Source organism: Trichomycterus rosablanca, chromosome 5, assembly GCF_030014385.1.
Source record: "Trichomycterus rosablanca isolate fTriRos1 chromosome 5, fTriRos1.hap1, whole genome shotgun sequence".
Lineage (NCBI taxonomy): Eukaryota > Metazoa > Chordata > Actinopteri > Siluriformes > Trichomycteridae > Trichomycterus > Trichomycterus rosablanca.
Window position 1 is genome coordinate 32,785,601 of NC_085992.1, and position 18,018 is coordinate 32,803,618.

At 37.2% G+C, this 18,018-nt stretch overlaps 1 protein-coding gene across 3 annotated transcripts in view; it reads left to right on the forward strand.

Annotated features, from left to right (window-relative positions):
• The first annotated feature begins 9,680 nt into the window (after nucleotides 1–9,680).
• sufu (suppressor of fused homolog (Drosophila)) overlaps nucleotides 9,681–18,018 on the forward strand; it is a 30,450-nt gene continuing 22,112 nt past the window's right edge. For all 3 annotated transcript variants that reach the window (XM_062996015.1, XM_062996016.1, XM_062996017.1), the window contains exons 1-2: nucleotides 9,681–9,986; nucleotides 17,275–17,409. In XM_062996015.1, coding sequence (XP_062852085.1) covers nucleotides 9,835–9,986; nucleotides 17,275–17,409 — 287 coding nt within the window. In that variant the 5' untranslated portion in view covers nucleotides 9,681–9,834. The remainder of the gene's footprint in view (nucleotides 9,987–17,274; nucleotides 17,410–18,018) is intronic.

Consider the following 18,018-nt stretch of genomic DNA (forward strand, 5'->3'; position numbering starts at 1 on the left):
ATAATGGCAAAGTGAAAACATATTTTTAGACTTAATTAGAATTAAAAAAATAAAATTTCTCATTAACATAGGTATTCAGACCATTTGCTGTGTCATTCCAAATTGTGGCGTGTCCTATTTAGCTTTTTTTTTATCCTAGCTTAAATTAAAACCAAATTCTGTTGCAATAGGCACACAACTGGGTACATAAGGTCTACAATTTACACTGCGTTGTCAGGACAAAAAACAAGCCATAAAGTCCAATGAACTGTCTTGAATCTCCACAATAAAATCAAAGACTTTAGGTATTCCTGGGACCACAGTGGCCTCAGTAATTTTAAAATGGAAGAGGTTCGGCACGACCTTGGACCTTCCTAACAGGGGCAGAACAGCAAGCACTATGTTTGGTAAAAAAAAACACTTCATACCACCTGGCTAATACAATCTATACAATGAAACATTGTGGTGGCAGCAACATGATATGTGGGTGCTTCTCCTTTTGGCTAGTACAGAAGTTAAGAATTAAGAGATAGATGAATTAAGCTAGATACAGAAACATCTTTGAAAAAACCTTAGCCTGTGCATACACAAACTCCCAGTACACCTGTCAGCAGCTAGAACATCACTGAAGTGGCTTCGGGCCAAGTCTCTGTCTGTCCTTGAGCGGCCCACCCAAAGGGCAGACTTAAACCCCATCAAAAATCAAGAGACCTAAAGATGGCAGTTCACAGATGCTCACTGCCAAGAGTCACATGAGGAAAGCCCTAAGAGACATATTCAAAAAGACCTGCAGGTGTAATTGCTGCCAAAGTGGCTTTTACAAAGTATTGAATAATTTAAGATAATTAAATTATTAAATATATTACAGGTTTTTTTTATTTTATTATTTAAAAAAAAAAAAAGCTTCAAAAACATATGTTCATCACTACAGTATATGGGATAAATTGTAGAACAATGAGTAAAAATGTCAATTATATAATTATATCCAATCAAATTTACACATAAAATTAAAGCTTCGAAGCTTTAAAGTGGTACCCTTATGGCATCTTGAAACTCAAAATAACAATTAAACTAATAACAATCGCTATCAGTCTTGTCATTTTTGTATTACCACACAGTGATAAGTAAACAATGTTCCATGTGATGTAAAGTCCAGTACATAGTCATTTAGTGAATGTACAATCCTTTCTGTTCTGCAGTGGTCAGTTTCATTCTGAAGGTGATTTCCAAATGTGGGGTGATGGTAATCCATGTATGGAAACAGAGGAGAGAGAGAATTCACTACAGAACACATAAATCACTTTAAACAATTCCTCAAAACATAACATATAAGGCAAACAAAGACAAGAAACTACAGAAAAAACAGATATCCTTTCATTTAAATGAACAACTCTTTCATTAGATACACATAGTTGACCTTCAAAATATATATATTTTTTAATTAAAAGAAAAAAAGACATTAACTATAAAATTACCACATCTGTAACCATGTATATCTAAATGAGAAACACATGAGCCAGCTGTGGTATTTTTTGTTAAAAGGTGACATTTTTAGCTAAGTCATCCCTCTTAAAGCAAACCCTATTTTGGGGAAAGAGGCTGATACCAGAGAGAGGTCAGTGTTGCATGAGAGGAAGGAAAATCCTCTCAGCACTCTTGGGTAACCCACACCCTCAGCAAACTAACAGATCATCTGAATGTGGTGACTATTGGTTAAAGTGCAAGAAAAAAGCAACAAGTGCTGTAAAGGTCTATTTCAGTGAACGTAGGGGGGAAGGAAATGGGCTTAGTGACCTTTGCAGCCAATTTCCCCCCGTGTTCAAACAGCAGCATGAAAGACACGTCTGTTTCTGAAGTCCTTTGCAAAATGTCAGTTGCAACTTATCCTATCAGCAGAAGGATTTTTACTGAAATATAATTCCCTCATTGTTGCCATGTGCTTTAAAGTTTCTGCACATAGATGGTTTGACCCTAGCTTCTCCCTAGGCTTTTGGTTATCTGAGAATTGGGTAGTTGGTTTTGCTTTAGCAAGCAAAAGGCTCTGTATGATGAAAGGCATATGATGAAATTTTCTACGTTTGTTGGAATCACAGCTTATCTGTCTCACAGAATGATCAAGAGGATGTTGAGACACCATGTTTCCATGAAATTTTGTAGATTTCTTGTTAGCCTGATCACATTTACTGTAAATTGCTACTAGCAGAAATGTGCCCTGCTCTTAAAGCTAATAAAATATTATGACAACTTTTCTGCAAGTATATTAAAGTGTAATATGGTATACAGTTAAAAACAGAAATTATGAAATTATAGTAAATTTAAAAACCTCTTTCCAAAATACAAAGAACACAGCATATGTTAAGCAACAAATCATAGTTACAAACAGTTTTTAATTTAAGAATTTAAATCATTAAAATATAATAGCACAGTGTTTGTATTATATACATTTGGTGTTTGACATTAATTAATTTTCCTCATATTATTACCATTAGTTCAAAGAATTGCCATTTAGTAATGGTGTAATTGTTTATTTATTCATTTATTGTCTGTTTTACCACTGCTTTATTCTGTTTAGGGTTGCGGTGGGTCTGATTCACTGGGTGAAAGGTAGGAAACACCCCGAACAGGTCGCCAGTCCATCACAAAGCAAAAAAAAAAAAAAAAAAACACACCTAGAGCAATTTTTGTAGCTCCAATTAACCTGACTGTAAGAGGAAGCCCACATAAACACAGGGAGAACATGCAAACTTTACACAGAAAGGACCCAGACCTCTCCACCTGGAAACAGAACCTAGGACCTTCTAGCTGTGAGGCGACAGTGCTATTTACTGAGTCACTGTGCCACCCAGCAATGGTCTAATTGTGATAGGTCTAAATGACATAAATAGTTTAAAAAAACTTTATGTTTTACTGCAATAAATGTGTAGGTAACATCTCTGGATTGTTTATGCCAGCAACCAAATAAAGTGCGAGTGTACACTTTAAACTGCTTGTGCTTGGTGATGATAGCGTTTCTGGTCTGCTCATAAAGCTCATAAAGGAACAGAGAATAAAACTTGCCTTCATAAGCATCAAAGCCACCATCTATAGTCTAATTAAAGTCATGTGAGTGCTGACAAGATGGGGACAGGTTAGTCTAAATTCTAATTAATCACAGATTAGTCAGATTGTGTCCTTTTTTGAAACTGAAAAGCAGGTGCCATTAAACAAATTTTTAATTAGTCTTAAACTAAAACTTCTTTTTTCCGGCCAAGGATTTATTTTGTAATTTTTGTGTCTTGTGCTTTTTTCTCTATCAAACATATGAGTTTCTATACAGTATATCCAAGCAGTTTTACTAAACACTTTATTACAGGAGACATTTTATATGGTGTATTTAATATTCAGGGGTGCAAGTAATGTTGACCACAGCTGTAGGCAGTGCTTAAGATTCTGGTCTAAATCTAGGATGATGTTTGACTGGAAATACTTCATGCAAAGTCAAACCCAGCAGCTGGGCCTGTTCTGAGGACGGGTAACATACACTTTTCTGGGTATTTTAGTGCAAAAAGTTATATAGGATTTGTCCCTGTATTGCAGTCAAATTAAATACTATTCAGAATTATTTATATTCTACAGTTTTAAAACTGCTGTAAGCGTACAGTTCATGACATTTTGCTAGTTATAACTTGCTGAAAGCAAAGAAGTAAAAACCAAATTAAACATCAGATTGTCTTCCCCCAATGTTAAAAGAAATGTTATAATACTCAAAATAAATGAAATTCCACAAATGCAGGTTTGTTTCTATTAAAAATGGTGTGTGTTCCATGAATAAACATGATCTTAGTTCACAATTAGCACAATCAGTAACCCTTTGCCATTTCAGTAGGCTAAAATAAAAACTACTCCATGACTTCACATTACAGTAAGCTGTTGATGGAAGTAGAGAGTGGGAAGGTGGAAGAATTGTATTTGCGCTTTTAATACCACACCTCAGCATGATGCAATGTACATGTATCAATCAGCAGAAACTTCCATATGGGGAAAAACTCATACTCTTAATATTTTTCTACTGGAGCACTGACAGTAAACATAACTCAAAAAATGAGTGTTCAACATGTATGATTTCCATTTCCTTTTTGGAAATGCAAAACAGATATTTTTAAACAGCTAGATTCTCTATGTGTATGCTGTGTCACCTCTCTTCATGTGGAACTGCACTTTTGCAATAAGGGGAATTCCCGGTTCCAACAGAGCCCAGTAGATTTTTTTTCCCTCCCTCTCCTCTTTTCCTTTTTTTGTTTTATGGGAACTAAGGGTTGAACCAGTGAGATGTTTTTCCTCAGAAGTGCTGTGTATTGATTCATTACGAGGGGGCGGGAGACTCCCTCCCACAGCTTCCTTCTTACTGGGAAGTGACTGCCAAGCTTACCGTATTCACAGAGCATGACTGAGTGAGTGAGTGAGTGTGTCCATAAGAGAGGCAGAAACAAGATGGTACAAGGTATTTAAGCTGTAGTAATTTACTCTCTGAAGATGTACATGTGCTAGGGTTAAAAATTCAGATACTCTGAGACAGCTGGTGGATATTGCAGCTGAAAGGTGTTTTTCCAGGTGGATACTTTAAAGTGCTTTATTAAACTGGGATGAGTTTAGCTCTATTATAGGTAAGTATTAATTACTGAGAAATTATTTGGAAAAATATATATCAGTCAATAAATCATTTACATGTATTATTTTTAGGTTTATTACATAATGAGCATAAGTAATAAAATGTTTTAAAAAATATTTGTAATTTTAAAAACATAAATATATATATATATATATATATATACATTTAAAGTAATAATGAAATTATTAAGCCATAAAAAGTATACAATTTGTCATGCATTACATATAACGTAACTTTTTTTAACTGCACATAGCATTATGGGTAAAGGATCTGGCAGATGTTTAGATATTGCCTGCTAGCATGTGGTCAGCTATAGCTTACATTATTTCGTTTGAATTCAGAAAGGACTTTCAACATTAAGGCCGTTCAACTGTTCAACTGTTTTTGGATCTATTTAATGGAAAAAGATTCATTTCCTGAAACTCTCCAGGTGTGGCTATAGCATTTGGCTGAGGACACGAAGTGCAATGTGCCTGTCTCAGGAATTCACTAATGATCAAACATTAAACAAATACGTGAATGAGATAACATTGAGAAAATAAACGTAGACCAATCCCATCACTTGTGCGGGTGGTTTGAGTTTATAGCACTAAAGAAAGGAAAGACTGAATGTCTGAAAGGCACTTTCATTTTCATTTAATATTTTAAGTGTTTAAGTGTTCTACTTAAACATTTGTCATGTCTGTTTTCAGCAAAGCACAGTTGATTTCACTGATGATAGCTCTCTCAAACTGTGTGCAGCAGCCCCAATCTACTGTAAGTCAAGGACCATATATCCAACATCTGCATCCAGTTTTCTATGGGATATGGAAAATGTATGGATCTCTTGGGCATTTGGCCATGAGAACTGAATTCCATAGATGGTGAACTACAGGAGCTCATCTATGGACTCAGTTCTTTTGGCAGTGTGCTTATTATCTGCATAGTAAGACCAACTCTGGATAGCTAAAACATTTATTGCAAGCGCTGTAATGTTTTAAAGAAAGAAATGATTTTAAATGCGTATAAACATGATAATATACAGTAATATACTGTTCATGCTGTTTCTTTTTCATGACATATACCCTTTATTGATGTAAGATATACACTTTTCTTGAATAAATATTGGAAGGGGTTAAGTGTACTCATTTAATGCTGTAATTTATGAATTTAACTGTAGAAGAGCCATAAAACAAACACTTCTGTAAATAACAAACTGAATTAAATAATGTTTATTTTACTATTAAAAAGTTCACACCATTTTACCATATACTTAATTACAATATATATTATAAATACAATAATGCACAATAAGGCAAGGCTTACAGGAATGTATGTGAGTTAATATAAACGTGTTACATGTTTACCCGCACACTGACCACAAATATGCCTTATCTGTTTCTCCTGGTAAATGACTCAGGATCATTCCATGGAAACTGAAAACACAGACAACCTACCAAGAATGCTAACCACCCACAACTACACTTGACGTCTATGGCATTCTTTCAAAGTTCTACATCTTTTTTTATTTTATTTTTTTATTTATTTTAGTTTGTCTCAATGTTTATTTTATCTGCAAGTCTGTCAGAAGAAATGAGCATGTAATATTCTTAAACATTCATTTATATTTAAGAAAGTTACATATTAAATAACAAATGACAACAGACCCATAATTTTTTACTTATTATCTCAGTCACTAACTTCTGCAACTCATTCATAGTGTCACAGTTACTGTTCATTCATTCACTGTTTGTTTAACCACCGCTTTATCACTCAGAGTTGTGGTGGGTACAATTCACCAGGCAAAGGGCAGGAAACACCCCGGACAGGTCGCCAGTCTATCACAGGCAAACACACACACATTCACACCTAGGGCTGTCAGGCAACAGTGCCGCCCTGTCACAGTTACTATACTAACAAATTCGTAGTTTGATGAGGTTGTCTGACCTAAGCATTGTGGATGTAATTTTACGTTGTCTACACTTTATGTTGGTTGCAAGAAATACCCTGAACAGGGCGCCAATCCCCCTCCCCCAATAATGTCTGTGTAGCACTTCTTTTCCAGACTTGTGCTTCTTCAGTCAGGGATCGATTTTTGACTTTAGTTAATTTTTTTCTGTGGACAGTTCTCATCGTATTAATAGACTTTTGTAAAGTACTTGAACAGCTGATTCAGAAATTTCTTGTTAACTATGAATAAACTGATTAAAAGTGTAAGATAATGTGTTGCATTAGTGTTTTACTGTAACAAGTATTATAAATACAATTCTAAATTACATTTTTAATGTTTTTTTTTATTGTTGAGAGGTGTTTTGTTCTTTTAAAGTATTTGCCCATTTGAAGCTGAAAATATGCATAACATACTTTACTTGAAATGTAATTTTCTAAAAGACATACGTTATAGCCTAAATACATGTTAATGTGCTGTAGATTAAAATTAAGTTCTAATATCTGTCAGTTGTGGTGAGTCTGGGGTCACCCAGAGCTTATTCAGTACAAGGAATAACACACACATACATTAATACAAACACAGGACTATGGGTCACACACGGACAATGCAGCATTTGCACACACAGTTAGTATTTAATATTTAAAGCTACAATGTAAATTTACTTAAGAGTGCAAAGATTTTTATTTTTTATCTTATTTTTTAAGAGTGTAAATAATTTTGTGATTACTACTACTGTCTTTTCTCTACTGCTGCTGCTCTATTGGAGAGATGCCATTCGAAATTTCATTGTACCTGTGTATAGTGACAATAAAGATTCTATTCTATTCTGTTCTATTCTATTCTATTCTATTCTATTCTATTCTATTCTATTCTATTCTATTCTATTCTATTCTAATACACTCATATATATTTACTTGACTAATTTAGCATCAGTTTACACTTGTGAACTTCACAGTAATGTGTTTAGATGTACATAAGACAATATTCCCATTGTGATGGCTCTTCTCTTGCCTGACCTGCTTCTTCTCTATCCGAGTCTGTACTCTGGTTGCATGACCCATAATGAACTTATTTTGATGTAGTTGATGCTCACAGTAGTGATGGGTAGGTGCTATACACTCATTCCAAGTCTTCTTTCACCAACTCTGGAAGCTCCCTACTGACACCAAGTTCTCACTCCAGTTTGTTCAGGGTTGGTCAGGGTTGCGGTTAGTCTAATTCATTTGGGCGAGAGGCAGAAAACACCAGACAGTGAGCTGTGAGTCGACAGTGCTACCCACTGTGCCACCATGTCTACATTTATTCAATACAAACTTATTTTTCACATTTAAATGTGTTAAGAAACTTATTAAAACATCTTATTTATTAGGTTACTAAATAATAATAAGCAAGTCGAGATCAACACACGTCTTTCAACACACTTTTGTCTGTTTTTAATGTATCACCAACAAACTCACAAGGTCAGCTAAAAATTAAAAATATATAGTTACCTATTCTTAAACCCTGCATGCGTACAGCCCTGGAAAGTCTGTCAACGGACAAAGTGTTCATTTGTATCCAAGCACGAAGTAATCAAGGCTGCTCATAATGTAAGGTTTCATATTCGGCATATTAGCACATTAAATACTAATTTTAAAAAGTTTTGATTTACATTTATCAGTTTTATCTAGTCAAAAAAGATTGCAGGTTAATGATGTCTTAATATAGAATCTTCACTGTCTAATGAAATTATGAAACAGATGTATGAAACAAATTTGTGGACACAAAGTGTTTATTTAAATAAAAGATTTTACTAATGCACAATAGAAGTTTAATTAATATGATTGAAATGTATTTATTTTAATTAATTAAAGTAATTATTTTATTTAATTAATGTAACTAATTATTTCATTATTAAGATGGGGATAACAGATTATTTATAGGTGTTTAAGTAAAATACATGTTTTTACATTTAATACATACATTTTCTTTTTTTCCTTTCTTTTTAACGACTCGTAACTTACTAATTAAAAAATGAAAATAACTATTTGGGGACTAAGGACAACAACTTATTGATAATTTGAATGGTCCTTTTCTTCTCTGGCCTGGTCTATCTATCATGAAGCAAGAACTGACTGAGGAACCAGACTCTATGGATGGCCTAGAGCTTCCTTTGGTATACTCGTTTTATTAAAAAAATGCAAACTTCATGTAGACCTAAGTAAATGTTTAATATTTTTGCCCTAACAGACAGGGTGTGTTATATATTTATAATCGCACTGTAGTCCATCTATTTCTCTATATACCTTTTTAGCCTGCTTTCACCGTTTTTCAATGGTCAGGACCCTCACAGGACCACCACAGTGTAGGTGGTGGATCATTCTCAGCACTGCAGTGACAATGACATGGTGGTGGTGTGTCAGTGTGTGTTGTGCTGGTATGAGTGGATCAGACACAGACAGTGCCGAGAATGATCCACCACCCAAATAATACCTACTCTGTAATGGTCCTGTGGGGGTCCCGGCCATTGAAGAACAGGGTGAAAGCAGGCTACAAAGGTATGTAGAGAAACTGATGGACTACAGTCAGTAATTGTAGAACTACAAAGTGCTTCTATATGGTAAGTGGAGCTGATGAAATGGACAGTGAGTGTAGAAACAAGGAGGTGGTCATAATGTTATGCCTCATCGGTGTATAACAAAATAACACCTCCATATGTTCCCTCAGGCCTGTTGTTGTCTATCTATCTAATCAAAATGTTGCTGTTTTGAGTCCTTAACCTGCAATAGCTTTCAATGTATATATAAAGTCGCTTTGAATATCGCTTTGTATCTCATGGGTTTCATCCAGGTCCTAAGACATGCAGTCAGGGACGTGGACTGGCGACCTGTCCGCGATGTGTCTTGCCTTTCGTCCGATGAGTCAGGCCCACAGCGGCCCTGACCAGAATGAAGTGGTGGTAAAACCGACAATAAATGATTAAAAAGACGTTTATTTGTCAGAAGACCCACCCACTCTTTTGCGTTGTCCAATCACAGTGCAACTTCTCCAATGCTTTAGAAAGAGATGCTTTGATTGGACAGAACACGAGTCAATCAAAGCGCGCACGTCCCTTGTCGACCCCTGTAACCCTGGGGGAGACGAGTACGAGTTTTAAAACATACAAGACTACATTAAACTAACATTGTAAACGTGTGTAGTTAATAAGCTCGTGTGTTTTACTTTAAAGTAAGGTTTACTTACTTTTTCTTTCTTACCTTGGAGGAGTTTTTCACACTTTTGAGGGTCTTGGTGAAGGATGGTTGATATGCGGCCTAGCGGTGGAGTAGCGGGACACCTCGGGCTCGCCTCGCTTTTTCCGCCGGGTCTACAGGCGATCTATTCGGAATGCCGGCGCTTGTATCCCGATCAACCCAACCCCCTCCAGGTCACCGCCATCGTCAAGTACTGGTGAGAGTTTTTTAAATGCAGGACTTTTGTTTTGTGGAAACACGTTGCTTATTAAAAGTGGATTAAAACTCAAAATGTGTACGTAGAATATCTGTGATTTAGAAAAATATATTTCCTAATGAGTTAGCTAAGTCTGTAGCAGAGTCTGGGCTGCGTTTCAAACAGAACGCTGTTGTTGTTGTTCTTAACGACTTAATTGCTTGTGTACCAGTTTGATAGAATATTTAGCGTGAATTTTGTTATGCAGCCTTATTTCAGTACTCTGACAAAATGCTAACTGGGTTAGCAGTATGTAGCATTGATCTGTAACTAGCTGTTGTTTTTGTTATTGTGGCACGTTTTGTTTGAGCATAATTACAGTACGCATATAGTCATGTACGAGCAAAAGGTGTAACTTGATGTACAGTGCCTTGGAAAATATTTACCCCACAATTAGTATCATCATCATCATCATTGCAACTGTGTCCTCAAGGCAATTCTGACTTCTGATAATTGTATGGATGGTGCTTTTAATGGCTCGTCCAGTGTTTCTTTAGTTGTATCCATCTACAGTGGGGTCAAAAAGTATTTAGTCAGCCACTGATTGTGCAAGTTCTCCTACTTAGAAAGATGAGAGAGGTCTGTAATTTTCATCATAGGTACACTTCAACTATTAGAGACAAAATGAGAAAAAAAAATCCAGGAAATCACATTGTAGGATTTTTAAAGAATTTATTTTTAAATTATGGTGGAAAATAAGTATTTGGTCAATAACAAACAAGCAAGATTTCTGGCTCTCACAGACCTGTAACTTCTTCTTTAAGAAGCTCTTCTGTCCTCCACTCGTTACCTGTATTAATGGCACCTGTTTGACCTCGTTATCTGTATAAAAGACACCTGTCCACAGCCTCAAACAGTCAGACTCCAAACTCAACCATGGCCAAGACCAAAGAGCTGTCGAAGGACACCAGGAAGAAAACTGTAGACCTGCACCAGGCTGGGAAGAGTGAATCTACAATAGGCAAGCAGGTTGGTGTGAATAAATCAACTGTGGGAGCAATTGTAAGAAAATGGAAGACATACAAGACCATTGATAATCTCCCTTGGGGTCAAGATCTCATCCCGTGGGGTCAAAATGATCATGAGAACGGTGAGCAAAAATCCCAGAACTACACGGAGGGACCTGATGAATGACCTGCAGAGAGCTGGGACCAAAGTAACAAAGGCTACCATCAGTAACACACTACGCCGAGAGGGACTCAAATCCTGCAATGCCAGGCGTGTCCCCCTGCTTAAGCCAGTACATGTCCAGGCCCGTCTGATGTTTGCCAGAGAGCATATGGATGATCCAGAAGAGGATTGGGAGAATATCATGTGGTCAGATGAAACCAAAATGGAACTTTTTGGTAAAAACTCAACTCGTCGTGTTTGGAGGAAGAAGAAGAACCCAAGAACACCATACCTACTGTGAAGCATGGTGGTGGAAACATCATGATTTGGGACTGTTTTTCTGCAAAGGGGACAGGACGACTGATCCGTGTTAAGGGAAGAATGAACGGGGCCATGTATCGTGAGATTTTAAGCCAAAACCTCCTTCCATCAGTGAGAGCATTGAAGATGGAACGTGGCTGGGTCTTCCAGCATGACAATGATCCCAAATACACCGCTCGGGCAATGAAGGAGTGGCTCCGTAAAAAGCATTTCAAGGTCCTGGAGTGGCCTAGCCAGTCTCCAGACCTCAACCCCATAGAAAATTTGTGGAGTCCGTGTTGCCCAGCGACAGCCCCAAAACATCACTGCTCTAGAGGAGATCTGCATGGAGGAATGGGCCAAAATACCAGCTACAGTGTGTGCAAACCTGGTGAAGACTTACAGGAAACGTTTGACCTCTGTCATTGCCAACAAAGGTTATGTTACAAAGTATTGAGTTGAACTTTTGTTATTGACCAAATACTTATTTTCCACCATAATTTACAAATTAATTCTTTAAAAATCCTACAATGTGATTTCCTGGATTTTTTTTCTCATTTTGTCTCTCATAGTTGAAGTGTACCTATGATGACAATTACAGACCTCTCTCATCTTTCTAAGTAGGAGAACCTGCACAATCAGTGGCTGACTAAATACTTTTTGACCCCACTGTATCTTGTTGCTGGCTGTCCTCTTTTCTTTATTACCTTTAACTTTTCCAAGCATGATTGTCTTTTCCAATGAAGTAGATGTTTCCAAAACAAGAACGCTTCAGTGGTTATCTGGGCTTTAAGTTAGAGGTTAGGTTTGATTTAATTGGGGATCCATTTAAATGTCTTCTTTGCCAGCTAAGGTACTCTCAAAAGTCTTCACCAGCACCAAAGTTTGAAGTGATCCATATAATTCCTGTCCTGCTTTTTACTGTCCAGCTTTTCACCATAAAGAACCACTGTATCAGTGGCGATTTCTCTAATACTGTAAGGGAAGCTCAGCTTCCCCTAAAATGTAAAAAATTAAATGGTCAAATATGTACAGCTGTGTTAACATTTCATTGACTACAAATGCGTTAGAACACGTTCATCTCGAAGACGAGTTCGTTCAGAATCAGCTACATATCACAAATCGACTGACTCGATTTTGTTAACTCCTGTAGCGTCAATGCATTTGCCCGTAGAAGCTGAGCGTCTATTCACTTCAGCGGTACTGCATGAAAAGTTTTTTTTCATTGCTTCGAAACTCGCCGACCATTGGATAAATGCCACAATTTTGTCCCGTCCCCGGACGCTGAGCGTCTCTGGGGGTGAATGGAGCTGTGGGCGGGTCTGGACGCGGAGCTTCTGCAAAATGATTGGAGGATCAGTCGAAAGGCTGAATCCCGTTTTGATTGACAGCTAGTTTGAGATCTACACGTCACTTAATCACTGGGAGCTTCAGTCCCATCGCGGATTTTGCGAGTGAAGTCGAAAGACAAACTGCAACCCATTTCTTGGTATTTGCTTGGTGAAATTACTTGACCATTTCCATTGTTCATTGTGTAAATAAAACACACTCATAGAATTTGTTTCAGGACACTGGTCAAGTCCCTGGCAAAGATGCCTACTTGGTACGATAGGATCACAGGCCATTTTCTTGAAAAGGAACGGAGGGCAGAATTTATGTATAAATAAACTGACAAATTTTATGATGTAAGCCGACAATGAGCTTCCCCTCTTTGAAAGACCAGCAGCCGCCACTGCACTGTATATATTGTTTATAAGAATAGATACACTACTCTTGTCTATTATTATTAATAGGGATGCATCAATACCATTTTTTCCCAACCGAGTACGAGTACAAGTACATGTATTTTAGTACTCGCCGATACCGATACCTATTTAGAATGATGCAATCTGGAGCATTATGGAATAGTGTAGTTGCTTGGGTTGCCATCACTAATTGTAAAAAAAAAAAAAAAACACCGCACAGACATCATTGAGAAAGCTTCTGACAAGCTAACGTTAACGTTCATTAATAAACGCACGTAATTAACGTTGTGCACATCATACATGCGATGCGATTCTGCTGATTGAAATATTTACTTTAAAAGGATAATACAGTCCGATCCCATCTGAGCCGATTCTATCAGCACATACATTCGTGGTTCACCTCGGTAAATCGTAAACGACTCTGAGTCGGCTCCCGCTCTGTGGTAATAACCAGTATAATTAAGCCTGAGCTTTATAATGTAAGCGAGTCACACAAAATGTTCTGTAGTAGTTGGTGTTTATTTACAACCGCATCATTTATTATAACAGTAAACACGGAGAGATGACTGAGAAAAGAAGCTTAAAATGAGTCGACTCCTGAATCACTTGTATCGACACTGTGAACAGAGTATTGAACACAAACACGTCCTATAACAGCGGTCGCTGCTTTTGTAACCGGTTATCTTCGCTGTTAGCTCTATTTTGAAGGTTTTTTTTTTTTTTCAAACGGAACTAAATAACATTAAACGTGCGTGTGAGCGTGGTCAGTGAGAATAATTCAATCTGTCTCCCGTGGGTGAAAAATGAATTGCTTTAGTTTTAGAAGTAAAAAAAATCTTACTTCTAAAACTAAAGCAACCGGTTAGGCACTCGCGCCCCACAGGTTGAAAATCCCTGCGTTAACGCAGCAACGTGCACTAGGTACAAGGTATCGGATGTTTAGTATCGGAGCCTCGTTTGCGAGTACGAGTACGAGTTAATGAGCGCGGTATCGGGCTAATACCCGATACTAGTATCGGTACTCATGCATCTCTAATTATTAATGTACCAGATGCACAATTTGCACATACTTTTTTGCATGACATATATTGCATATATGCACGTTGTACATTCGCTACACCTTACTGATTTTATTTGCTTGTCAGGGTGGGACGGTGGCTAAGTGGGTAGCACTGTCGCCTCACAGCAAGAAGGTCCTGGGTTCGATCCGCAGGTGGGTCGGTCCGGGTCCTTTCTGTGTGGAGTTTGCATGTTCTCCCCGTGTCTGGGTTTCCTCCGGGTGCTCTGGTTTCCTCCCTCAGTCCAAAGACATGCAAGTGAGGTGAACTGGAGATACTAAATTGTCCATGACTGTGTTCGATATAACCTTGTGAACTAATGATTCTTGTGTAATGAGTAACTACCCTTCCTGTCATGAATGTATCCAAAGTGTAAAATATGATGTTAAAATCCTAATAAATAAACAAACAAACATTTGCTTGTCAAACCACTGGTGGCCAATAACTTCACTCGGGATAAATAAAGTGTCTGTCTGTCTGTCTACAGCTAAGACCATTGTCTGGACAATTCTGATCTTTGGATGGGGAGACAAATGTTCACATCTGAAGATCTTCAGATGTTCCTTCATTCGTGTTGTGCCGTTTGCTAGTCTGTGTGGTATTTACTGACTGCTGGATCCTTTGCACCTAATGGTTGATCCAAATAGGCAAAAGCTGTACTGTACACCACTTCAACATCTTCTTTATCAATGATAAAGTTAGGGGTCTTTCCTGTTAATGAGTCCTCATATTGAGCTGAGGCCCCCCTTTTCACTCTCTTCTTTAACTTAACTTATTATTGACTTCAGCTCTTTGTGATTTTCTGTGAGGGTTGTGTCAAAAGACAAAATCTCATAATTTAGTGTGAACAACACAGTCAAAATCTTTGTTTTTATCAATGAATCACATATAAACTACCTCCTTGAATTCTGTAGCTTTTTATAATCCAGGGTGGATCTGTGATTATATCTCGTATACCTGGCAGTTCTCTTTTAATGTCAGGCATTAGTCTGTGTTGAATCTTCAGCATAATTTTCCTGGCATGTGGTATGAAGGAAATTGTATGATACTGTGCACACTTCTTTTTGTGCCCTTTCTTTGGTATTGGGATATTAACTAACCTCTTCAAATCTATCAGTTATTTAGAGGTTTTCCACATTTTTTGGTATAATCTGGCTGGCACTTTAACCCAACGTTTAAATATTTTTATTGCAATGTTATCAGTTCCAAGTGCCAAATTTTTTTCTGTGTAGTTGAGATCAACAAATGTGTCTTGACAACTGATGTTTGTAGAGATATTCTCTCTGTATTTATTCTATTGTTAGATTTTTTTTAATTTATTTATTTTTTGGTCTGCCATGGCTCTTAATGGATATCCCATAGCATACCAACTTGGTTGAAATTTATTCCTGATCTCATGTATCATCTGAAAAACAATTTACCACATTTTGCTTCATTCTTCAATGTCTTTACAGATTTTTTTTGTAGTGCTAGCCTATGTCCCTTCTTGTAACTTTCTGAAATTCCTGATTCCCTGCCTTTAAAATGTCTTAATCTTTCTTGATTTTGGCCTCAGTTCTCCGCTGTGTTTGATTTCTTCCTCCCTTTTATTCTTTGTATATTTTTTCTGTTTTTTTTTTATTTTTTATGATGACCTTTTTGAGTTACTTCTATAGCTCCTCCGGTTCTCTGCCAAGTATGTCTACCATCTGATTTTGGTCCCTGATGTTATCCTTGAATACAGGTGGTATGCTATCCAGATCATATTTTGGAATCCTGGAGTTTGATTTTTTTCCCCTCATTAAAAGTTTGTGGTTTGTTCCACAATATGCTTCAGAACATGTATTTGCGGTTAAAATTGAGCTCTTTCATTTATTGGTTAAAAGAATGTGGTAGATTTGGTTTTGGTGAACTCCATCTGGTGATGTTCAGGTGTAAATACATCTTTTTGGTTGCTTGAATAATGTACAGTATTAGTAATGAAGAAGTCATTGTACCCACAAAAGTTAGTTGTTCTCCAGCTTCATTTCTGTTTTCAAAGCCACGCTGTTCAACTGTATTTTCCTCCTTCTGATTAAAGACTTTGACATTCCAGTTTCTCATAACCAGCAGGATATTTTGTTTGCAGGTTTTGTTAGTCTTCATTTTCATCTTCATGACTACCACCTAGTGATAATTCATATTTTGTACATTGCAATTTTGTTTTTTAAAGCTTCGAATTCTCTTTTTTTGCTCAACTGGCTTTGACCTAGCTGCATCATACTGTACACACAAGCTTAACTCAGAGGTTCTGTACTGTAATCCTCAGCGGTTCTTCAGTAAAGGGTTTTGTGCCATCCGATCTTAGAGTCCCATTTTGGCACTATACAAAAGTATACAAAAGTGGCTTACCATTGCCTTGTTCTGTGCAGATGAATTATTCTGACATCTTAAATTGCTGCTGTCCAATATAGGTGGTAGGTTCAGTCTGGCACCTTCTGTGAAGACCTCTGGCAGGAGATAAAACTCCTGACAGGAGATATAACTCGAGGCAGCATAGCTCTCAGCTTCCCTGATTCATGCAAGCATTCTCATCTCAACAAGGCACAATGCCATGGGAAGGAGCCCTGTAAACTCTTAAAATTTCATTTCAAATATAGCCATTTATTTATTTTGTCTTAAAACTGTAGCCACATTTACATGCAGCCTGATAATCTGTTAATAATCTGACTAATAGCTGAACAGAATAGAATACGTTTATGGATACACCTCAGTCGTAATAGACTAGTTTTTAGGAAGACTTTTACAAAGTCTTTCTAAATGTGTAATTGTTTCAGCATGTCTGAATTTAATTCATTGTAATTCAAAAAGACTACTGGCTTTGATTTCTTAAGGTGGGTGTTCATAGATATTAGTAGTGTTATGAATACTAAGTGCTGTACTAGTGTAAAGAATCCCAATGTCTATGTAAGTGTGTTTATTCTCAACACACGTAAGAATGTAATCACAGTTTACATTACTTGTTTCTTAGGCCTGATTACTCAACTATGTTTTTACCCTCTCATTATGTAAACACAGGTTATGTGGCCCGGATCCTCTAGACTACATCAGCATGTACAGAAATATGGGCTGTGCTGCTCTGGATGTTCAAGAACACTGGCATTATGTGAGTCTGGGCCTCAGTGACCTGTATGGAGACAACCGAGTTCATGAGTAAGTGTATCTAAAGATTCTCACCCACTCATTAAATTAGCAACAGAACCAAAATCCAAAAAGCTTTTATGGTTGTAATTTGGGATTTTCAGCTCTTGTATTAGGTTGGTATTATTGCAGAAGACTCACATGACATAGATAAAACTGCCTCACAAACACCACCTTATGATACTTGCTGTTTGAATAGCTTGTTACTGTTGGGTCTGCTTGGAATAGGGTGGGATGGGATGGGCCAGTAATGTGTCGTCGGAACCAGTTTAAAAATAGATAAATAATTGACCAGTATCAATTATTTTTTAGTTGTTTCTGAGAAGACAAAATCCAAACAATTTTTGAGTCTTTTGTTTTTGGTTGTGTTATAATAATTCAAATAAAGAAAACCAGAGAAGAAATTTGGTCAGTTTCTGTTTTTCTGTTTGGATTGTAACTGCTGCTCTTCAAATGCATCTGTTAACAGAACTGGGGCATGAGCACTGAGGTGGGTGGGGGTGAGTTAGACTTCAATACTCTCTGTACCGCTTGTGGAAGTTTGTGGTGTGCCTGTGGCTATTTAATCAAAAGAGCATTTGTCAGGTCAAGCACTAATGTTGGATAGGGGCCTGGCTGGCA